Here is a 24,980-nt window from a genome sequence, read left to right on the forward strand (position 1 = left end):
AAAGCAGGGAAGTAGTCAGCTTGTGTAAAATGTAAATAAAAAGAGAATACAACAAATCCTTTCCAATTGAATAGACTTTATATTTTGCAAATATTAGCTCATTTGGAATTTAAAGCCTGCAACATGTTTAAAAAAAAAAAAAAAAAAGCTGGCACAAGTGGCAAAAAAGACAGAGTTGAGGAATGCTCATCAAACACTTATTGGGAACATCCCACAGGTGAGCAGGCTAATTGGGAACAGGTGGGTGCCATGATTGGCTATAAAAGCAGCTTCCATGAAATGCTAAGTAATTCACAAACAAAACACGGGGCGAGGGTCACCACTTTGTCAATTTGTCAAATTGTCTAAAAACAACATTTCTCAAGCAGCTATCGAAAAGAATTTAGGGATTTCACCATCCGCGCTTCGTAATATCACCAAAAGGTTGGGAGAACCTGGAGAAATCGCTGCACGTAAGCCATGATATTACCGACCTTGTATCCCCCAGGCGCCAAAAAGCGTCATCAGTGTGTGAAGGATATCACCGAGTGGGCTCAGGAACACTTCAGAAAACAACTGTCAGTAACTACAGTCGGTCGCTACATCTGTAAGTGCAAGTTAAAACTCTACTTTGCAAAGCCACAGCCATTTATCAACAACACCCAGAAATGCTTCCGGATTATTGGCAAAAAAATAAAGATCTTGTCTTTGCAGTCCATTTAATTGACTATAAGTTGAAAACTATTTGTTGTACTCTCTTTTTATTTACCATTTACTAGGGGTGTAACGGTACACAAAAATTTCGGTTCGGTACGTACCTCGGTTTAGAGGTCACGTTTGGTTCATTTTCCGTACAGTAAAAAAAACAACAAAATATAAATGTTTTGTTTTTTTTATTTACCAAATTTGTAAACAATGGCTTTATCCTTTTTGACATTGGGAACACTATAATAATTCTGCCCACGTTAATCCACATTAAACTGCCTCAAATTGTTGCTCAGATTAAAGAAAATGACAAAACTTTTCTTCTACACATAAAAAGTGCAACATTAAACAGTTTCGAGTCAACTCATCCTGCTTAGTTTATTACAGCATTTGGGAAGCCTGTAGCTGACTTGTATTGTGTAAATGTGATATTTGTATCAACATGTGATAGCAGGGACCCTGCCATTCAAAACTAGGCTGCTACATTACTAATGATTAATAGAACTATAGCTGAAAAAATTGTACAAAAGCAACAGGAGAGACTATTCATCCCTGAACACCATGGAGTTCAATGAAATAACAGACAGACAGGGCTTTGCTGCCCCTAACACACACACACACACACACACACACACACACACACACCAGTTTAGAAAGTAGTTGACTTTGAAGTGTTTTTCATAATTTGGGGAGTTTACGATGTCCGCTGCTCCCCTGCTAAACTCGTATCTGCTCGACTGAAGCAGTGACTCCATGCGGTTTTGAATACGCACTGCTGATTGGCTGTTACATCGCTCCGAATACGCACTGCTGATTGGCTTTGTATGAAACCAATCAGATGGTTGTGTGGGCGGGACAATGCTAGGTGCTCACAGCTCAGACAAAGGCAGAAAGCAGAGCAGCTTGTGAAGACTTTCAAACTCGTTTGGTACGCCCGCGTGCTGAACCAAAACCCCCATACCGAAACGGTTCAATACAAATACACGTACCGTTACACCCCTACCATTTACAAATTGTGACAAAGCCACAGCCCTTTATCAACAACACCCAGAAACGCTTACGGCTTCTGGATTATTGGCAAAAAAGATAAATAAAATAAAATAAACATCTTGTCTTTGCAGTCTCATCAATTGAATATAAGTTGAAAAGGATTTGTTGTATTCTCTTCTTAATTATCATTTACACAAGGTGACAAAGCCACAACCATTTATCAACAACACCCAAAAAACGCTCCCGGCTTCCGGATTATTGGCAAAAAATAAATAAATAAATAAATATCTTGTCTTTGCAGTCTATTCAATTGAATATAAGTTGAAAATGATTCATTGTATTATCTTTTTATTTATAATTTACACAAGGTGACAAAGCCACAGCCATTTATCAACAACATCCAGAAACGCTTACGGCTTCTGGATTATTGGCAAAAAATAAATAAATAAAATAAAATAAATATCTTGTCTTTGCAGTCTCATCAATTGAATATAAGTTGAAAAGGATTTGTTGTATTCTCTTCTTAATTACCATTTACACAAGGTGACAAAGCCACAACTATTTATCAACAACACCCAGAAACGCTTCCGGCTTCCGGATTTTTGGCAAAAATAAATAAATAAAAAAATATCTTGTCTTTGCAGTCTATTCAATTTAATATAAGTTGAAAATGATTCATTGTATTATCTTTTTATTTATCATTTACACAAGGGGACAAAGCCACAGCCATTTATCAACAACACCCAGAAACGCTTCCGGATTGTTGGCAAAAAAACAAAAAACAAAAATTAAATATCTTATCTTTGCAGTGTATTCAATTGAATATAAGTTGAAAATGATTTGTTGTATTCTCTTTTTATTTATCATTTACATAAGGTGACAAAGCCACAGCCATTTATCAACAACACCCAGAAACGCTTCTGGATTATTGGCAAAAAAAAAATTTATAATAATTAAATATCTTGTCTTTGCAGTGTATGCAATTGAATATAAGTTGAAAAGGATGTGGTGTATTCTCTTTTCATTTAGCATTTACACAACCCGAGTACTTCACTGCTTTTGGCTTTTGTACATTTATCTGCGATAAATTGATATAGTCATAAACAAGCTGCAATTACTGGTGATTAAACACTTGAATTGTTTGACAGCCTGAGTATTTACGTGCACTTTAACGTCTGTTCTGTCCCATCCATCCCTCACCGTGCAAATAGAGACCTCCCCCCGGTATAAATTCCCCTCATTACCCTCCGGTCTCCTGTAGTGGAATAAAGAAGCGGCGCGGCCGACGTCCGAGGGGATATTACTGCTTTAAGAGTCAACTGAAAGCAAGCCTATAACCTTTGTAGTTGCGGCTGAAAGCCCATTGATCTTTTTTTAAACCGGCCTTTAACGACCCTTTTAAAGAGCCAAGTGATTTCACTAAAACAAGCGGAGATTACGCAACATACTTTAGCGGGAGACGATTAAGGGGCAAAACATTTAGTCCCTTTTAGCCAGCGCCTCCGGCAGCTCGGACAAAACAAAAGGCCGCTAATGTCAGGCTGAGCCATGGATTTTGGAGATAAAGGGAGGGTGCGGAGGAATCCATAATGTCAGGCTGAGCTGTCGCCTCGCAATTAGTGGCGAGACTTGATTGTAATTACAGGCCGAAGCGGTCTGGCCCACTTTTGTAATGACTGCCTCGGTCTACGGCTTGTCATCCACGCTCCGCAGGGCTTCAGGTCGTCCTCCCCGGCTACTTGCGGAGCCGCTTCATCCAGGCGGCGCTGGACTACATTGGCTGCAAATCCGAAGGTCACTTCATGTGCCAAGACAGCGAGTGCTGGTGTGCGTGTGGCGCCGCCTTCCCGCGGTGCAACTGTCCCCACGCTGACCTGGACTCTCTGGAGAACAACCTGGTGCGCATCACAGAGGCCTGGAGGCGGACCGACCGGGAGTTCGAGGAATCCGGTGAGTCAGGGGTCGCAACTCTCTGCGGGTCTCAGCAATCATTTGAAAATGTCAACCCAAAAGTGCACTCAGGCCCTAATTGCGGCGGAAAGAAATGCTTGTGAACTTACGGTTGTTGTTTTTTCCGGGGATAAGAGCAGAGTCGGCCGAGGGCTTGAAACTAACGTGAACAGAAAAGCCACGTCTTGTTCCTGTTCTGAAACGTGGCTCCGGCTGTCAGGTGTTGCCAGGCTTAATCAAAAAAGCTGTCACTCCATGTGTCAGATCTCGCTACCCAGCTCTCTATTGGTCCCCGCGTCGAAACTATGACTGCGTCAAGTTCACCTGCTCCCGAGTGCTCCCGTGTACCACTTAACAGGACACCTAATTAACTATCAATCTTTAATAAAGCCGTGACCTTAGAAGCCTGGCTGGGCTCCTTGCAGCTCCACGTAGGTCCCCATGCCATGTCAAAACTATGACCGCGTCAAGTTCACCTGCTCTCTCCAAAGTGCCCCCGTGAACTACTTAACGAGACACTTAATTAATAATCGGTAAATCTTTGGTAAAGCTGTGACCTTAGGAGTCTGGCTAGGCTCCTCGCAGCTCTTTTTAGGTCCCAGGTCGAAACTATGACTGCGTCAAGTTCACCTGCTCTCTCCCGAGTGCTCCCGTGTACCACTTAACAGGACACCTAATTAACTATCAATCTTTCATAAAGCTGTGACCTTAGGAGCCTGGCTGGGCTCCTCGCAGCTCCACGTAGGTCCCCATGCCATGTCAAAACTATGACCGCGTCAAGTTCACCTGCTCTTTCAAAAGTGCTCCCGTGAACCACTTAACGAGACACTTAATTAATTATCAGTAAATCTTTAGTAAAGCCGTGACCTTAGGAGTCTGGCTGGGCTCCTCGCAGCTCTTTTTAGGTCCCAGGTCGAAACTATGACTGCGTCAAGTTCACCTGCTCCCGAGTGCTTCAGTGTACCACTTAACAGGACACCTAATTAACTGTCAATCTTTAATAAAGCCGTGACCTTAGAAGCCTGGCTAGGCTCCTTGCAGCTCCATGTAGGTCCCCATGCCATGTCAAAACTATGACCGCGTCAAGTTCACCTGCTCTTTCAAAAGTTCCCCCGTGAACCACTTAACGAAACACCTAATTAATTATCAGTAAATTTTAGTAAAGCCGTGACCTTAGGAGTCTAGCTGGGCTCCTCGCAGCTCTTTTTAGGTCCCAGGTCGAAACTATGACTATGTCAATTTACCTACTCCGTCCGAAGTGCTCCTGTGAATCCCTAAACAAGACATCCAATATATTAGTTATTAGTAAATATCTAGTAAAGATGTGACCTTAGGAGTCTGGCTGGGCTCCTCGCAGCTCTTTATAGGTCCCCGTGTCAAAACTATGACTGCGTCAAGTTCGCCTGCTCTCTCCCAAGTGCTCACGTGTACCACTTTAACAAGACAGCGAATTCATTAACGATCAGTAAATCGTCAATAAGGCTGTGACCTTAGGAGTCTGGCTGGGCTCCTCGCAGCTCTCACCTGCTCTCTCTGAAGTGCTCCTGTGTACCACTTAACGAGACATCTACTTAATTATCAGGAAATCTTTATTAAAGCCCTGACCTTAGTAGTCTGGCTGGGCTCCTCGCAGCTCTCAATAGGTCCCAAGTCGAAACTATGACCACGTCAAGTTCACCTGCTCTCTCTGAAGTACTCCCATGAACCACTTAACAAGACACCTCATTAATTAACTATCAGTAAATTTTTAGTAAAGCCGTGACCTTAGGAGTCTGGCTGGGCTCCTCGCAGCTCTATGTAGGTCCCAGGTCGAAACTATGACCGCGTCAAGTTCACCTGCTCTCTCCGAAGTGCTCCTGTGTACCACTTAACGAGACATCTACTTAATTATCAGGAAATCTTTAGTAAAGCCCTGACCTTAGTAATCTGGCTGGGCTCCTTGCAGCTCTCTACAGGTCCCACGTCGAAACTATGACCACGTCAAGTTCACCTGCTCTCTCTGAAGTGCTCCTCATGAACCTCTTAACAAGACACCTCATTAATTAACTATCAGTAAATCTTTAGTAAAGCCGTGACCTCAGGAGTCTGGCTGGGCTCCCGGCCAGGGCTTGTGGAACAGCGGCGGTAGCTAATGGATGGCGTGACTGGCAGCGAGCAGCCTGGTTGTCCTCGTCCTCAGCAAACAGGCTCATACACAGAAAAGAGCTAATAATGCGAGATGGCATTATTGTCAAACAAAACCATCATTAGCATAAACACATTTTCCGCCCCTGATTGGATTAGCGGCCTGGACCGGCGTTTACGGGGCAACTTACCCGCCGGTAGTCTCTTCTCCAGGGGGAATATTAAAGCAGCACCTGCCGGCCAAGCTGGTCTCTTCAAGCCCCGAGGGTGGGGGGACAACAAGCCCCGAGGGTGGGGGGACAACAAGCCCCGAGGGTGGGAGGACAACAAGCCCCGAGGGTGGGGGGGACAACAAGCCCCGAGGGTGGGAGGACAACAAGCCCCGAGGGTGGGGGGACAACAAGCCCCGAGGGTGGGAGGACAACAAGCCCCGAGGGTGGGAGGACAACATTTCACACAAAACAAGGTGATAGCTTTGAAAAGAAAAAAAAGCAGAGTTTTAGTAAAACTTTTGTAACCCGTCAAGGGAAAAGTGGAGAATTGTTATCCTTTTCATCGGCGGTTTTGTTGGGTTTGTAAAAGTTGTGGAAATGTGGAATATTTCCTAAGTGACCATCTTTCAGTCCGTGTTGAACACAGTGAGCATTCATTCATTCATGGAATTATTGATGTATTTCTTTGACAGGGACAGTACAAGTAAACATTGCTAAGATGTGCAAAATGTCCAAAATGTGCCCAGCAAAGTCGACAACCCTATCCCTAACCCTAACCACAGGAAGGGGGGAGAAAAGTGTGAAAAGTCAGTAAAAGTCCCAAAAATGTTCAAAAATCACACCCAGGTCCGAGTCCCACAAGTCCCGCCACCAGCCGGGATACCATAAAATGTCCAAAACATGCCTAGCAAAGTCCTACGGGAAGGCAGGGAGAAAAGTGAGAAAAGTCAGAAAAATGTAAAAAAAAAAAAAAAATCCCACTTGGGTTCGAGTCCCACAAGTCCCACCGCCGGCCGGGATACCCGGAATGTCCAAAACGTGCCCAGCAAAATCCCACGGTAGGGCAGGGAGAAAAGTGGGTAAAATGTTCAAAAATGTTCAAAAATCACACCCGGGTTCGAGTCCCACAAGTCCAGCCGCCGGGCGCGCAAGTCCCTGGATGCCCAAAATATCCAAAACACGCCCAGCAAAGTCCCACAAGAAGGCGGGGAGAAAAGTGGGTAAAATGTTCAAAAATGTTCAAAAATCACGCCCGGGTTCGAGTCCCATGAGTCCGCCGCCGGCCGCGCAAATCCCGGGTTGCCCAAAATATCCAAAATGCGTCCATCAAAGTCCCACAGGAAAGCGGGGAGAAAAGTGAGAAAAGTGGGTAAAATGTTCAAAAATCACACCCGGGTTCGAGTCCCACAAGTCTTGCCGCAGGCCACGCAAGTCCTGGGATGCCCAAAATATCGAAAACGTGCCCAGCAAAGTCCCACAGGAAGGCGGGGAGAAAAGTGAGATAAGTGGGTAAAATGTTCAAAAATGTTCAAAAATCACACCCGGGTTCGAGTCCCACAAGTCCGCCGCCGGCCGCGCAAATCCCAGGATGCCCAAAATATCCAAAATGCGTCCAGCAAAGTCCCACAGGAAGGCGGGGAGAAAAGTGAGAAAAGTGGGTAAAATGTTCAAAAGTGTTCAAAAATCACACCCGGGTTCGAGTCCCATAAGTCCGCCGCCGGCTGCGCAAATCCCGGGATACCCAAAATATCCAAAATGCGTCCAGCAAAGTCCCACAGGAAGGCGTGGAGAAAAGTGATAAAAGTGGGTAAAATGTTCAAAAATGTTCAAAAATCACACCCGGGTTCGAGTCCCACAAGTCCCGCCGCCGGCCATTGAAGTCCCGGGATGCCAAAAATATCCAAAACGTGCCCAGCAGAGTCCCACGGGAAGGCGGGAGAAAAGTGAGAAAAGTCCGTAAAATGTTCAAAAATGTTCAAAAATGTTCAAAAATGTTCAAAAATTTTCAAAAATCACACCCGGGTTCGAGTCCCACAAGTCCCGCTGCCAGCCGGGATGCCCAGAATGTCCAAAACGCGCCCAGCAAAGTCCCACAGGAAGGCGGGGAGAAAAGTGAGAAAAGTCCGTAAAATGTTCAAAAATCCCCCGACTACTCCTACAGACATCACACTGATGGAGGGAGCTGCTATGCAAGGCGCTAACCAGCACCCATCAGGAGCAAGGGTGACGTGTCTTACTCAGGACACAACGGACGTGACGAGGTTGGTACTAGGTGGGCATTGAACCAGGGACCCTCGGGTTGCGCACGGCAACTCTCCCACTGCGCCACGCCGTTTTAGTTGGATTGTAAAACTGACAAACCTTTCTTGTAGTGAGGAATGAAGAATACATTCAGGTAGAACCGCTATGGAAAGCATTAAACAGGAAGTACATGTTCAAGCCGTGCAACCTGCAGTGAGCAAACTCACTCATAGCACAAATAACACAGAGACCGGGCTTTCTGCTCCGCCGCTCCCAGTCTGTGGAACACTCTCCCTGACCACCTGAGGGAACCACAGACTGTGAATGCTTTTAAAAAAGGCTTAAAAACCCGTTTTTTTTAAATTGTTTTTTACTTTTTTTAGATATATGTGTGCTAGTTCTAGCTATTAGGCTGTTGTAGTTTTTATTTGTATATATTTATTGTATTATCTTTTTATTTTTATTTTAATACACTGTGGCACTTTGAGGTTGTTTGCTCAATGCAAAGTGCTTTTTACATACAAAATCTATGATAATTATTGTTATTATTTTCAGCGTCTCAGTTTTATGAAAACTATTTGTTGAGTACAAATCATTATGGCCGCTAGCGAAGAAAAAATCCATACAGTAACTGCACCATTTTATAAGTTGCTGAAGTAGTAAAAAAAATCAACGTTATACTTACAGTTTTTAGAGCCTTTTAAATAGTCCATTAGTTACATTGTTGGCTGACTTTTGCTAGCCTTTATTTAGGGGTTAGAATGCATTTAAAAAAAATACGTGAGCTGGTGTCACATGAGGATTGACAAAATAACAATTCCCCTTTACGCTCCGAACTTTCACCTACATCACGGCATTTGTTAGCATTTCAAGTACATTATCACTGGAGTACAACGTGACATTTTCTTCCCAACACTCAAAGTCATGTGAGTGTGACGAGAAGTTGTAAAATAACTCAAGCAGAAAAGTTAGAGAAGTTTTCTTGGCCGCTAAATAAAAATGTATGTCACGTAACTATTTTAGAAAGATGTGATTGCTGATTATTGTGAATCCGCCATTTTGCCTTTGTTGGAAGTGGGAGACGGAAATGAAACATGAGGCAGCTTTCTTCTCTGCCTCACAGATAAGATCAGCAAAAAAAAAAAAAAACTATTGACATAATACTGGTATTATTCCTCTCCGGATTTTTGCTTCTCGACCACAAACAGTCGGGGGTCTTGATTCAGTTCTTGGTTGGCTATCCTCCGGACCATAACCGCCTGCAACTTCTCTTCTTCCAGAGGAGTTCCAGGGTTTTGTAGGCAAGCTGCCGACTCAGTACGCCGTCAACACGTCTGTGGTGGAACTTCTGTGGAGGACAGACGCCAACCTGCTGCAGCGCTACCGGCAGATGGAGACCAGGACCAAGCAGCTCCTGGCCAAGACTCGCCGCACCGTCAACAAGATCTTCAGCCTCAGCAGGAGGTGCCGGAAGAAGCCCAACATAGTCCTGCACAGGCCCAGGTGAGATACAGAATCCTGCACAGGCCCGGGTGGGATACATGGTCCTGCACAGGCCCGGGTGGGATACATGGTCTTGCACAGGCCTGGTGAGATACATGGCCCTGCAGAAGCCCGGGTGAGATACATGGTCCTGCACAGGCCCGGGTTAGATACATGGTCCCGAGAGGCCCACGTGAGATACATAATCCTGCAGAGGCTCGGGTGAGATACATGGTCCTGCAGAGGCCCGGGTGAGATACATGGTCCTGCACAGGCCCGGGTGAGATACATGGTCCTGCAGAGGCCCGGGTTAGATACATAATCCTGCAGAGGCCCGGGTGAGATACATGGTCCTGCAGAGGCCCAGGTGAGATACATGGTCCTGCACAGGCCCGGGTGAGATACATGGTCCTGCAGAGGCCCGGTTAAGATACATGGTCCTGCAGAGGCCCGGTTAAGATACACAGTTCCGAGAGGCCCGGGTGAGATACAGAATCCTGCACAGGCCCGGGTGGGATACATGGTCCTGCACAAGCCTGGTGAGATACATGGTCCTGCAGAGGCCCGGGTGAGATACATGGTCCTGCACAGGCCCGGGTTAGATACAGGGTCCTGCACAGGCCCGGGTGAGATACATGGTCCCGAGAGGCCCACGTGAGATACATAATCCTGCAGAGGCTCGGGTGAGATACATGGTCCTGCAGAGGCCCGGGTGAGATACATGGTCCTGCAGAGGCCCGGGTGAGATACATGGTCCTGCACAGGCCCGGGTGAGATACATGGTCCTGCAGAGGCCCGGGTTAGATACATAATCCTGCAGAGGCCCGGGTGAGATACATGGTCCTGCAGAGGCCCGGGTGAGATACATGGTCCTGCACAGGCCCGGGTGAGATACATGGTCCTGCAGAGGCCCGGTTAAGATACATGGTCCTGCAGAGGCCCGGTTAAGATACACAGTTCCGAGAGGCCCGGGTGAGATACAGAATCCTGCACAGGCCCGGGTGGGATACATGGTCTTGCACAGGCCTGGTGAGATACATGGTCCTGCAGAGGCCCGGGTGAGATACATGGTCCTGCACAGGCCCGGTTTAGATACAGGGTCCTGCACAGGCCCGGGTGAGATACATGGTCCCGAGAGGCCCACGTGAGATACATAATCCTGCAGAGGCTCGGGTGAGATACATGGTCCTGCAGAGGCCCGGGTGAGATACATGGTCCTGCAGAGGCCCGGGTGAGATACATGGTCCTGCACAGGCCCGGGTGAGATACATGGTCCTGCAGAGGCCCGGGTTAGATACATAATCCTGCAGAGGCCCGGGTGAGATACATGGTCCTGCACAGGCCCGGGTGGGATACATGGTCCTGCACAAGCCTGGTGAGATACATGGTCCTGCAGAGGCCCGGGTGAGATACATGGTCCTGCACAGGCCCGGGTTAGATACAGGGTCCTGCACAGGCCCGGGTGAGATACATGGTCCCGAGAGGCCCACGTGAGATACATAATCCTGCAGAGGCTCGGGTGAGATACATGGTCCTGCAGAGGCCCGGGTGAGATACATGGTCCTGCAGAGGCCCGGGTGAGATACATGGTCCTGCACAGGCCCGGGTGAGATACATGGTCCTGCAGAGGCCCGGGTTAGATACATAATCTTGCAGAGGCCCGGGTGAGATACATGGTCCTGCAGAGGCCCGGGTGAGATACATGGTCCTGCACAGGCCCGGGTGAGATACATGGTCCTGCAGAGGCCCGGTTAAGATACATGGTCCTGCAGAGGCCCGGTTAAGATACACAGTTCCGAGAGGCCCGGGTGAGATACAGAATCCTGCACAGGCCCGGGTGGGATACATGGTCTTGCACAGGCCTGGTGAGATACATGGTCCTGCAGAGGCCCGGGTGAGATACATGGTCCTGCACAGGCCCGGGTTAGATACAGGGTCCTGCACAGGCCCGGGTGAGATACATGGTCCCGAGAGGCCCACGTGAGATACATAATCCTGCAGAGGCTCGGGTGAGATACATGGTCCTGCAGAGGCCCGGGTGAGATACATGGTCCTGCACAGGCCCGGGTGAGATACATGGTCCTGCACAGGCCCGGGTTAGATACAGGGTCCTGCACAGGCCCGGGTGAGATACATGGTCCCGAGAGGCCCACGTGAGATACATAATCCTGCAGAGGCTCGGGTGAGATACATGGTCCTGCAGAGGCCCGGGTGAGATACATGGTCCTGCACAGGCCCGGGTGAGATACATGGTCCTGCAGAGGCCCGGGTGAGATACATGGTCCTGCAGAGGCCCGGGTGAGATACATGGTCCTGCACAGGCCCGGGTGAGATACATGGTCCTGCAGAGGCCCGGGTTAGATACATAATCCTGCAGAGGCCCGGGTGAGATACATGGTCCTGCACAGGCCCAGGTGAGATACATGGTCCTGCACAGGCCCGGGTGAGATACATGGTCCTGCAGAGGCCCAGTTAAGATACATGGTCCTGCAAAGGCCCGGTTAAGATACACAGTTCCGAGAGGCCCGGGTGAGATACATGGTCCTGCAGAGGCCCAGGTGAGATACATGGTCCTGCACAGGCCCGGGTGAGATACACCCAGGTAATGTTTACTCAAGTCCGAATGTTTTAGTTAAGATCCCAAATTGACAACAAGGAGGTACCAGCAGGTACCAGCAGGTACCAGCAGGTACCAATAAGAACAAAAAGTTAGTTTTGTGGAAAAGGTCCCTTTATGAGTTCTGTTTTGTACACCTTTGTGTGTCTGTCAGGTGTGTTGGTTTGTGTTGGTGTGTGTGGGGGTGTATGTGTGTATGTGTGTGTGTATGTTTTTGTGTTTCTGTGTTTGTGTGTGTGTAAGTTTTGTGTACTTGTGTGTCTGTGTGTGTCTGTTTCTGTGTTTGTGTGTCTGTGTGTGCGTGTATTTGTGTGTTGGTGTGTCTGTTTGTGTGTCTGTGTTTCTTTGTGTTTGTGTGTCTGTGTGTTTATTTGTGTGTGTCTGTTTGTTTGTGTGTGTTCAGGATTGTATGTTTTTTCTGTGTCTGTTTGTGTGTGTTCATGTGTGTTTGTGTCTGTGTGTCTGTTTGATTTTTCGTGTGTTTGTGCATTTTATTGTGTCTGTCTGTGTGTCTGTATGTGTCTGTTTGTGTGTCTAATTGTTTGTGTGTGTGTTTTTGTTTTTGTGTGTGTTCATGTTTGTTTGTGTTTCTGTGTGTGTGTCTGTCTGTGTTTGTTTGTTTTATGTGTGTTTGTTTGTTTGTATATTTGTGTGTTTGTTTTTTGTGTATTTGTGCATGTGTGTTCGGCTGTCCATGTGTGTGTGTGTTTGTGTGTTTTTTTTGCTTGTGTATCTGTGAGTGTGTGTGTTGTGTTTGTCTGTCCGTGTGTTTATTTTATTTTTTTATTTGTGTTTTTGTGTGCTTGTGTGTGTTTCTTTGCTTGTGTATCTGTGTGTGCGTTGTGTTTGTCTGTCCGTGTGTTTGTTTGTTTTTGTTTGTTTGTGTGCATGTGTTTGTGTGTGTTCATGTGTGTTTCTTTGCTTGTGTATTTGTGTGTGTGTTTGTCTGTCCGTGTGTGTTTGTTTGTTTGTTTTTGTATGTGTGTCCGGGTGTGTTTGTGTGTCTGTTTGTTTGTGTGTTTTTGTGTGTGTGTTCATGTTTGTTTTGTGTTTGTTTCTGTGTTGTGTGTCTCCCTCTGTTTGTTTGGGTTTGTTTGTTATTTTTTGTGTGTGTTTGTTTGTGTGTTTGAGTGCGTGTGTTTGTGTGTATGTTTGTTTGTGTATTTGTGCGTGTGTTTTCGGCTGTCCGTGTGTGTGTTTGTTTGTTTGTGTGTCTGTTTGTTTGTGTGTGTTCATGTTAGTTTGTGTTTGTGTGTCTGTTTCTGTGTGTTCATGAGTCTGTCTGTGTTTGTTTGTGTTTGTTTGTTTTTTGTGTGTGTTTGATTTGTATGTGTGTGTGTTTGTTTGTTTGTTTGTGTATTTGTGTGTGTGTGTTCGGCTCGCCGTGTGTGTTTTTTTTTCGTTTGTATTTTAATGTCCGTGTGTGTTTGTTTGTGTGTTTGTGTGCAAGTGTTTGTGTGTTTGTATGTGTTCATGTGTGTGTTTCTTTACTGGTGTATTTGTGCGTGTGTGTTGTGTTTGTCTGTTCGTGTGTTTGTTTGTTATTGTTTGTTTGTGTCTGTTCATGTGTGTGTGTCCATGTTTGTTTGTGTGTTTGTTTTTGTGTCTGTTTGTGTGTTCATGTGTGTTTGTGTTTGTCCGTCCGTGTGTGTTTGTTTGTTTTTGCATGTGTCCGTGTGTGTTTGTGTGTGTTCATGTTTGTTTTGTGTTTGTTTCTGTGTTTGTGTGTCTGCCTCTGTTTGTTTGTGTTTGTTTGTTATTTTTTGTCTGTGTTTGTTTGTGTGTTTGAGTGCGTGTGTTTGTGTGTATGTTTGTATGTGTATTTGTGCGTGTGTTTTCGGCTGTCCGTGTGTGTGTTTGTTTGTTTGTTTGTGTGTGTTCATGTTAGTTTGTATTTGTGTGTCTGTTTTTGTGTGTTCATGAGTCTGTCTGTGTTTGTTTGTGTTTGTTTGTTTTTGTGTGTGTTTGATTTGTATGTGTGTGTGTTTGTTTGTTTGTTTGTGTATTTGTGTGTGTGTGTTCGGCTCGCCGTGTGTGTTTTTGTTTTTGTTTTGTATTTTAATGTCCGTGTGTGTTTGTTTGTGTGTTTGTGTGCAAGTGTTTGTATGTGTTCATGTGTGTGTTCCTTTACTGGTGTATTTGTGCGTGTGTGTTGTGTTTGTCTGTCCGTGTGTTTGTTTTGTTTTTGTTTGTTTGTGTCTGTTCATGTGTGTGTGCTCATGTTTGTTTGTGTGTTTGTTTCTGTGTTTGTGTGTCCGTTTCCGTGTGTTCATGTGTGTTTGTGTGTCTGCCTGTGTGTGTTTGTTTGTTATTTTGTGTGTGTTTGTTTGTGTGCGTGTGTTTGTTTGTGTATTTGTGTGTGCGTGTTTAGCTGCCCGTGTGTGTTTGTTTGTTTATGTATCTGTTTGTTTGTGTGTGTGTGTTTTCATGTTTGTTTGTGTGTCTGTCTGTGTTTGCTTGTGTTTGTTTGGTTTTTGTGTGTGTTTGTGTGTGTATTTGTGACTGACATCAGCGATGGCAATGACGTCATCAATGAGGCAGATTCTAAACAGCTGGGAAGCATGAAGCAAGCATCAATCTTTGCTAAGGACGCAGCAGCGTGCAGTACAAAAGTGAGAAGAGATGTTGATAAAACGGACAAAAAGCGGACAGGATGTGACTAAAAGCAAAAAAAAAAGCAAAAGACTTACAGGCAGAGTAGAGCAGACGGCGTCCACAAAGTAGTAGTGTCCACGGTGTCCTTCCTGACCACTTCAATAGTCTGGACCGCAAACAATAAACAGCTGAGGGGAATTGACACAGGTCAAGTAGAAAAAGGGAAACACCGACAAAACCGGATGTACCGACAAAATAAGAGCACGTGACAGGAACTAACACAAAACCGCGGAGAACATGAATCCAACGCAACATGAAGCAGCAAGATAGTTTTATAAATATCTCTATTGTGCCAACTCGCTCTCATTTCACATTCCCAGGATATATATATATATATATATATAAATATATATATATAAAATGGGTATTTCTGTCTGTCATTAAGTCGTACATTTTTTTTCCTTTTACGGAAGGTTTTTTGTAGAGAATAAATGATGAAAAAAACACTTAATTGAACGGTTTAAAAGAGGAGAAAACACGAAAAAAAAAGAAAATTAAATTTTAAAACAGTTCATCTTCAATTTCGACTCTTTAAAATTCAAAATTCAACTGAAAAAAAATGAAGAGGAAAAACTAGCTCATTTGAATCTTTTTGAAAAAATAGAATTTATGGAACATCATTAGTAATTTTTCTTGATTAAGATTAATTTTAGAATTTTGATGTAATGTTTTAAATATGTTAAAATCCACTTTTGAAATAAGATTTAAATTGGATTCTACAGATTTTTTCTAGATTTGCCAGATTTTTTTTATTTATTTTATTCATAAATTTAAAGAAATATTTCACAAATGTTCTTCGTCGAAAAAAAAGAAGCTAAAATGAAGAATTAAATTAAAATGTATTTATTATTCTTTACAATAGAAACTTGAACATTGATTTAAAATGTTAGGAAAGAAGAGGAAGAAATTTAAAAGGTAAAAAGTTATATGTGTGAAGGTTGTATTTTTTCTCTAAAATTGTCATTCTGAAAGTTATAAGAAGCAAAGTAAAAAAAATTATGAATTTATTTAAACAAGTGAAGGCCAAGTCTTTAAAATATTTTCTTGGATTTTCAAATTCTATTTGAGTTTTGTCTCTCTTAGAATTAAAAATGTCGGGCAAAGCGAGACCAGCTTGCTAGTAAATAAATACAATTTAAAAAAATAGAGGCAGCTCACTGGTAAGTGCTGCTATTTGAGCTATTTTTAGAACAGGCCAGCGGGCGACTCATCTGGTCCTTCGGGCGACCTGGTGCCCGCCTTGGTGACCCCTGGTTTAATAGTTTAAACAAATTTACATTATTGCAATCAGTTGAGGCGGTATAGCTCGGTTGGTAGAGCAGCCGTGCCAGCAACTTGAGGGTTGCAGGTTCGATTCCCGCTTCCGCCATCCTAGTCACTGCCGTTGTGTCCTTGGGCAAGACACTTTACCCACCTGCTCCCAGTACCACCCACACTGGTTTAAATATAACTTAGATATTGGGTTTCACTATGTAAAGCGCTTTGAGTCACTAGAGAAAAGCGCTATATAAATATAATTCACTTCACTTCACTTGATAAAACATTGTCTTTACAATTATAAAAGCTTTTTTTTTTTTTTAAATCTACTACTCTGCTAGCATGTCAGCAGACTGGGGTAGATCCTGCTGAAATCTATGTATTGAATGAATACAGAATACTTTTGAATCGGAAAAATATCATGTTTGAATCGAGAATCGAATCGAAAAAAATCGATATATTATCGAATGGTGACCCCAAGAATCGATATTGAATCGAATCGTGGGACACCCAAAGATTCACAGCCCTAATATATATATATATATATATATATATATATATATATAAACATATATATATATATATATATATATATTTATATATATATATATATTTATATATATATATACATATACATATACACATTTTATATATATATACATATATGTACATAGATATATAAATGTATATATATGTATACATATATATGTATATAAGTGTATATGTACATACATATATATATATATATATATATATATATATATATGTACACACACATATATACATATGCATATATGTATATGTTTATATATACAGGACGGTCTCAGAAGATTAGAAAATTGTGATAAAGTCCTTTATTTTCTGTATTTGTGGGGTATTTCGAAGAAGAAGCTGAAAGACACCAGACCCAATAATGCAAATGAGCTAAAGGCCGCTATTGAAGCATCCTGGGCATCCATAACACCTCAGCAATGCCACAGGTCGATTGCCTCCATGCCACGACGTATTGATGCAGTAATCCCTGCAAAAGGATTCCTAACCAAGTACTGAGTGCATGAATTGACATTTTCAAATGTTTGATTTTGTTTTGCTGTTCTAAATCTTTTTTTTTTTACTTGGTCTGAGGAAATATTCTAATTTTTTGAGGTAGGATTTTTGAGTTTTCTTAAGCTGTATGCCATAATCAGCAATATTCAAATAATAATAGGCTTGCAATATTTCAGTTGATGTGTAATGAATCCAGAATGTATGACATTTTCATGTTTTTAGTTGCATTACAGAAAATAAATTTCCTGAGACAGTCCTGTATATACATTTATACATATATGTATATACATATATACATACAGTATATGTGTGTGTGTATATATATATATATATATATATATATATATATATATATATATATATATATATATATATATATATATATATATATATATATATGTATGTATATGTATGTATATATGTATTTCCGGGTGAGACATATTTTTTATTGGAAATGATTTCTAACACAATTGTTCATTTCCTTTTTCGAACTGCACTTTTTTGTGGACTTTAGTTCCCAATCATCAAGACACACATGACAATGTTTTCTCTTTTTTTTTGTGCATTGTAAATAATAAACAACAAAAGTCAGCTGACAATTCTGCCCAGAAACAAACATGCAAACACCTTATGATTTGTGTTTATGTTAGTGTGTTTGTGTTCATGTGTGTTCATGTGTCGGTGTGTTTGTGTGTGTGTGTGTGCTTGTGCGTGAGTGTGTTTGTTTGTGTGTGTGAGTGTGTGTGTGAGTCAGTGTGTTTGTTTTGTGTGCGTGTGTGTCCGCTTGTGTGTGTTTGTTTCTGTGTTTGTTTGTTCATGTTTACGTGTGTTTGTTTGTGTGTGTTTTTGTTTGTTTGTGCGTGCGTGTGTGTGTGTGTGTGTGGAAAAGTACGTTATTTTTATTCATGAATTTGTAAAAGTGTGTTGTTGAAAACGTTTTGTAAAATGTCAGAAGTAGAGAAACATTTCTATGGTTTATGAATGTGTGTTTGTTTTAAGTACTTCGCTATTTTAAATGGGAATTTATCCATTTATAATGTATCATTTATAATTTAATCTATATATAATGTATCATATATAATGTATCATATATATATAATGTATCATATATAATGTATCATATATAATGTATCATATATATAATGTATCATATATAATGTATCATATATATATAATGTATCATATATAATGTATCATATATAATGTATCATATATATAATGTATCATATATAATGTATCATATATATAATGTATCATATATAATGTATCATATATAATGTATCATATATATAATGTATCATATATAATTTATCATTTATAATTTAATCTACATATAATGTATCGTATATAATATATCATATATAATGTATCATATATAATTTAATCTACATATAATGTATCGTATATAATGTATCATATATATATATATAATGTATCATATATATAATGTATCATATATAATGTATCATATATATAATGTATCATATATATAATGTATCATATATAATGTATCATATAAATAATGTATCATATATAATGTATCATATATATAATGTATCATATATATAATGTATCAGATATAATGTATCATATATATAATGTATCATATATAATAGATCATATATATAATGTATCATATATATCATGTATCATATATATCATGTATCATATATAATGTATCATATATAATGTATCATATAAATAATGTATCATATATAATGTATCATATATAATGTATCATATATATAATGTATCATATATATAATGTATCAGATATAATGTATCATGTATAATGTATCATATATAATGTATCATATATATAATGTATCATATATAATGTATCATATATAATTTAATCTATATATAATGTATCGTATATAATGTATCATATATAATGTATCATATTTATAATGTATCATATATAATGTATCATATATAATGTATCATATATATAATGTATCATATATAATGTATCATATGTATAATGTATCATATATATAATGTATCATATATAATGTATCATATATAATTTAATCTATATATAATGTATCATATATAATGTATCATATATATAATGTATCATATATATAATGTATCATATATATAATGTATCATATATAATGTATCATATATAATTTAATCTATATATAATGTATCATATATATAATGTATCATATATAATGTATCATATATAATGTATCATATATAATTTAATCTATATATAATGTATCGTATATAATGTATCATATATAATGTATCATATTTATAATGTATCATATATAATGTATCATATATAATGTATCATATATATAATGTATCATATATAATGTATCATATATATAATGTATCATATATAATGTATCATATATAATTTAATCTATATATAATGTATCATATATAATGTATCATATATATAATGTATCATATATATAATGTATCATATATAATGTATCATATATAATTTAATCTATATATAATGTATCATATATAATGTATCATATATAATGTATCATATATAATTTAATCTACATATAATGTATCGTATATAATGTATCATATATAATTTAATCTACATATAATGTATCTTATATAATGTATCATATATATAATGTATCATATATATCATGTATCATATATAATGTATCATATATATAATGTATCATATATATATAATGTATCATATATATAATGTATCATAGATAATGTATCATATATAATTTAATCTACATATAATGTATCGTATATAATGTATCGTATATAATGTATCATATATCCATCCATCCATTTTCTACCGCTTATTCTGCGATGAGGTGGCGACTTGTCCAGGGTGTACCCTGCCTTCCGCCCGATTGTAGCTGTATCATATATAATGTATCATATATATAATGTATCATATATAATGTATCATATATAATGTATCATATATAATGTATCATATACAGTATAATGTATCGTATATAACTGAATCTATGTATAATGTATCAGATATAATTTACCATATATAATGTATATTACATAATGTATTTATATAAAATGAAACGTTGCAAAAGTACGTTACCGACGTTTAATAACATATTAGATGAGGTCATTAGCGTGATGGTATTATGTTTCTAGTTTGAGGTGAACATTCTGTCATATTTACTTTGCAACATTTTCCATTTTAACACGGCAGCAATATCAAAAAGGTTAGGAAGTATGTATATTTTTTGTATTACTTCATTATTGCAACCCAGGAGAGCTTGTTGCGGTATTAGCCCAGCGGGACACAAAGGCGGGGTCAATCCCCCGGTGCTATTGTGCCCGCACCCCCGCCGGCTTGTCTTCCCGACTGGCCAGGCTGGTGCGGGAGTCCCAGGAACACATTGTGACAGCCTTAGCTGGCAAAGTCTTTGCTTGGATTATTTATTACCTGTCCTCACGAATAATAATCTCAATATTTTAGGCATTAGCGAGAAAGTCAAATGTGTATCTATTTGTGAAGTAAATGTTGGCAAAGCCCGAAGGAGCCCCTGTGTGTGTTTGCCAAAGTCCCCGCAGTCTGTGGAAACCTGCGTACGCGCAGCATGAAGTTGGCGTGAGGCATGTTTTCAGCTCCCGGTCCGGACGGACTTAACACCATCTGTGTTTCTGTCCCAGGTCTCTCCATTTCTGGCTGGGCTACACCCTCTCCGTCTTGTACTGCAGTGAAAACCACCAAGTGGGTGTCTTCAATGAGGAGAGTCGCAGCTGCTCCTGCACCTACAGTCACCCGCCTTGCCAGGGCCTGATCCCCTGCACCACGGGCGACGGCCCCCGTTGCGCATCCTGCTCCACTGAGAACCGAACCCGATGCTCCACCTGCAACCCAGGCTTCACTCTCAACCAGGGAACCTGCAGGCACGCCGTGCCCGATCCTACGGACCCTTACCTGGGCTTGGAGAGCGATCAAGACTTGCATGACCTAGAGCAGCGCTACCTCCTCCAGCGACGTGACCCACGCATCACTTTGCATGCGGTTTTTGTGAGCAACGATGTGAGGATTAACACCTGGTTCGACCCTTCGTGGAGGAAGCGAATGCTCCTGACGTTGAAGAGCAACCGGGTGAAATCGAACCGCGTTCACATGCTCCTTGGACTTGCTGTGCAGTTTTGCCTCACCAGGAACAGCACCCTTGAGCCAGCCTTTTCTCTGTTCGTCAACCCTTTCGGGGGCAGCCATTCCGAGAGCTGGACCATGCCTATCGGCCAGCATGGATACCCCGAGTGGGATCGGACCAAAGTGGACATTCCCTTGGACTGTTATAACTGGACCTTGTCGCTTGGAAACAGATGGAAGAGCTTCTTTGAGACAGTTCATTTCTACTTGAGGAGCCGTATCAAGGAGGGCACGTCAATCGGAAGCAAGAACTCTTCGGTGGACTACGAGCCTCTGGAGTCGACGGAGCCGCCAAGCAACTTCGGGTACATGAAAGTCAACAGCATGCAACTATTTGGATACAGCGTGCATTTTGACCCTGACGCAATCCAGGACCTGATTCTGCAGATAGACTACCCGTACACTCAGGGATCACAGGACTCAGCTCTGTTGCAGCTGGTGGAGTTGCGATACAGGGTCAACCGCCTCTCCCCGCCAGGGGCCGCCCACGTGGATCTTTTCGGCTGTCTACTTCGCCACAGACTTAAGCTGGCCCCGGCGGACGTGACCAGGATCCTCACTGCCCTGCAAGCTTTCAGTGCCAGGCAACCAAATTACGCCGAGTACGAGGCCAGCAAACTGTGTAGCTAGTGGCTCCCGTTTCGATGTTTTGTATTTGACTTGCCACATACGAGCTCGCCGGATCCATTTGTTGTCAAGTGAGTGGTCCATGTTCACGGCTTCGTTCGACGTCAAGTGTGTGCAATTAAAATCGATGCTCATGTCGCTGTGGTTTTACAGATTAAAGATGTTCAACACTCGCTTACAATTCCCTGCCTTTCCGAGTCATTTGCCAGCTCGATCGATTTCACGCACACGACAAAAGGGATTCGACCGCATTTCACTGATCAGGTTTTTGTTTACCCACAGTTGTGGTGTGATTGCTCCAGGGTCAGGGGGATTGATTTATGTAAACATGCAGGTTAATAACGCCAATGTCCGTGCTAAACACTAAACTCATTGGCCTTCCTTTGAACTTTGTCTGCTCTCTTTCGTGCTGACGGACTCGGAGACGACATCAACTCCAGTCTCCCTGCTACAAATCATACATTTAAACTCTGGCAACACTCCCAGGCGATTCCCTCGTCAAACATTTGATACGACTGATTTGAACACACCGCCCTGCCGAGCGTCGAGTCTTCACAGGCTGCACAACAAGCATCTGGCCCACCGGGGAGCTGCGGTTGTGTGTGCCGTGTTGTTTTTCGCTCCCATCTGGAGCATCAGAACACAAGGCCTCCCTTCTCCTTTCAGGGCACAGCCTTGGCATACATTACTAAGTCTCCCGCGGCGCGGGGGGGGGGGGGTTGGAAGCGGCCCTTCTCTGATCCTCCGCCGCTGCCACTCCTGTCTGCCGTTCACATCAATCCATTAATTTTCCTCCGCTTATCCGAGGTTGGGTGGAGGGAGTAGCAGCCTAAGCAGAGAAGCCCAGACTTCCCTCTCCCCAGCCACTTCGTCCAGCTCCTACCGGGGGATCCCGAGGCGTTCCCATACTAGCCGGGAGACATAATCTTCCCAATGTGATCTGGGATTTCTCCGTGGGGTGTTCTCCCGGTCGGAAGTGCCCTAAACACCTCCCCGGGGAGGCGTTGGGGTGGCATCCCGCATCTGGAGTATCAGAACACGAGGTCTTCCATCTCCTTTTAGGGAACAGCCTTGGCACAGATTACTAAATCTCTCGTGGCATAGTGGGAGGGTTGGAAACGGCCATTCTCTGATCCTCCGCCGCTGCCGCTCCTGTCTGCCGTTCACATCCATCCGTTCATTTTCTTCCGCTTACACAAGGTGGGGCAGCAGCCTAAGCAGAGAAGCCCAGACTTCCCTCTCCCCAGCCACTTCGTCCAGCTCCTACCGGGGGATCCCGAGGCGTTCCCATACTAGCCGGGAGACATAATCTTCCCAATGTGATCTGGGTCTTCCCCGTGGAGTGTTCTCCCGGTCGGACCTGCCCTAAACACCACCCCGGGGAGGCGTTGGGGTGGCATCCCGCATCTGGAGTATCAGAACACAAGGTCTTCCATCTCCTTTTACGGCACAGCCTTGGCACGGATTACTAAATCTCTCGTGGCGTAGGGGGAGGGTTGGAAGCGGCCCTTCTCTGATCCTCCGCCGCTGCCACTCCTGTCTGCCGTTCACATCAATCCATTAATTTTCCTCCGCTTATCCGAGGTTGGGTGGAGGGAGTAGCAGCCTAAGCAGAGAAGCCCAGACTTCCCTCTCCCCAGCCACTTCGTCCAGCTCCTCCCGAAGGATCCCTAGGCGTTCCCAGGCTAGCCGGGAGACATAATCTTCCCAATGTGATTCTGGGATTTCTCCGTGGGGTGTTCTCCCGGTCGGACGTGCCCTAAACACCTCCCCAGGGTGGCGTTGGGGTGGCATCCCGCATCTGGAGTATCAGAATACAAGGTCTTCCATCTCCTTTTAGGGCACAGTCTTGGCACAGATTACTAAATCTCTCGTGGCGTAGGGGGAGGGTTGGAAGCGGCCCTTCTCTGATCCTCCGCCGCTGCCGCTCCTGTCTGCCGTTCACATCCATCCGTTCATTTTCTTCCGCTTATACAAGGTGGGGCATCAGCCTAAGCAGAGAAGCCCAGACTTCCTTCTCCCCAGCAGCTTCTCCCAGCTCCTCCTGGGAGATCCCGAGGCATTCCCAGGCCAGTCGGGAGACATAGTCTTCCCAACGTGTCCTGGGTCTTCCCCGTGGCCTCCTACCGGTCGCCTCCTTAGAGAGGCGTTCGGGTGGCATCCTGACCAGATGCCCAGACCAACTCATCTGGCTCCTCTCCATGTGGAGCTCTGCCGTTCACAGTTATTGTGATAGATGAGCTCCGTGGGCACCGAGACATGACCGGCATGGAACTAGGTACCACTGACCCGTTTGGAACTGTCGCTCGGCAATGCAGGGATTTGGAGCGAAAGGAAAACCAGCTCGAACCCCTCCTGCGGACTGCCAGAAGAGAAGCCGCGGGCTTATTCCGCGCAGCTGCTTTGATTAGTATCTTCTCCGAGGAAGACAAAGCTTCATCAGCATTCAGCAGACACCGATCCCTCCTCGGAGAACATCTTCACCATGACTGCAAAGAGCTTTAAGTGTCTTTTAAGAGATTGAACGCACTGATAATGCAAACCTTGAGCACATTTTGCAGGAAGGAATGATGGACTCACCTGAGAGAGCAGATTGGTGGCAGTAGTGACATCTGAACGGTTGTTGACCCCTTTTAGAATGCCAGCTTTCTTACACTGACTTGTTTTGCACTGAATTTTTACACTCATTTTTCTGCACTGAATTGGTTTTCCACTGTTTTTTCCCCACTAAAGCAGTGGTTCTTAACCTGGGTTCGAGCGAACCCTAGGGGTTCGGTGAGATGGCCTCAGGGGTTCGGCGGAGGTCAAGACGCACTCGACTTATCGTGTAAATAAAAACTTCTCCCTATCGGCATATTATGTATACGCCAACCGCAGAAGTCACAATGATTTGCAGGTGTGTCATTTGTTGGGAGTTCATGCTCTGTTTTGGTTTTTGTGCAGCAGAAAAAAAAACATAGAACTTTGTCTTGAATTTAAAAAAAAACATTTTATTTTTCACTAAAGAAGGGTTGGGTACATATGAAACTGGTGGGCTTTGGTTCCTCCAAAATGGTTAAGAGCCACTGCACTAAATATTTCTGCACAGAATTTTTCTGCACTGAAAATTTGAATTTTTTGACACTGAATATTTCTGCCATTGAATTTACATACACTGATATATTTTTTTTACACAATA

General features: G+C 42.8%; 1 protein-coding gene across 1 annotated transcript in view; it reads left to right on the forward strand.

Annotated features, from left to right (window-relative positions):
• The window catches only part of LOC133550816 (BMP/retinoic acid-inducible neural-specific protein 3-like), a 61,010-nt gene extending 39,045 nt beyond the window's left edge, over positions 1 to 21,965 (forward strand). Inside the window, exons 6-8 of the mRNA XM_061896874.1 lie at positions 3,388 to 3,624; positions 9,263 to 9,485; positions 20,677 to 21,965. Coding sequence (XP_061752858.1) covers positions 3,388 to 3,624; positions 9,263 to 9,485; positions 20,677 to 21,805 — 1,589 coding nt within the window. The 3' untranslated portion in view covers positions 21,806 to 21,965. The remainder of the gene's footprint in view (positions 1 to 3,387; positions 3,625 to 9,262; positions 9,486 to 20,676) is intronic.
• The last annotated feature ends 3,015 nt before the right edge of the window (positions 21,966 to 24,980 follow it).

This window comes from Nerophis ophidion, linkage group LG04, assembly GCF_033978795.1.
Source record: "Nerophis ophidion isolate RoL-2023_Sa linkage group LG04, RoL_Noph_v1.0, whole genome shotgun sequence".
NCBI classification, from domain to species: Eukaryota; Metazoa; Chordata; class Actinopteri; order Syngnathiformes; family Syngnathidae; genus Nerophis; species Nerophis ophidion.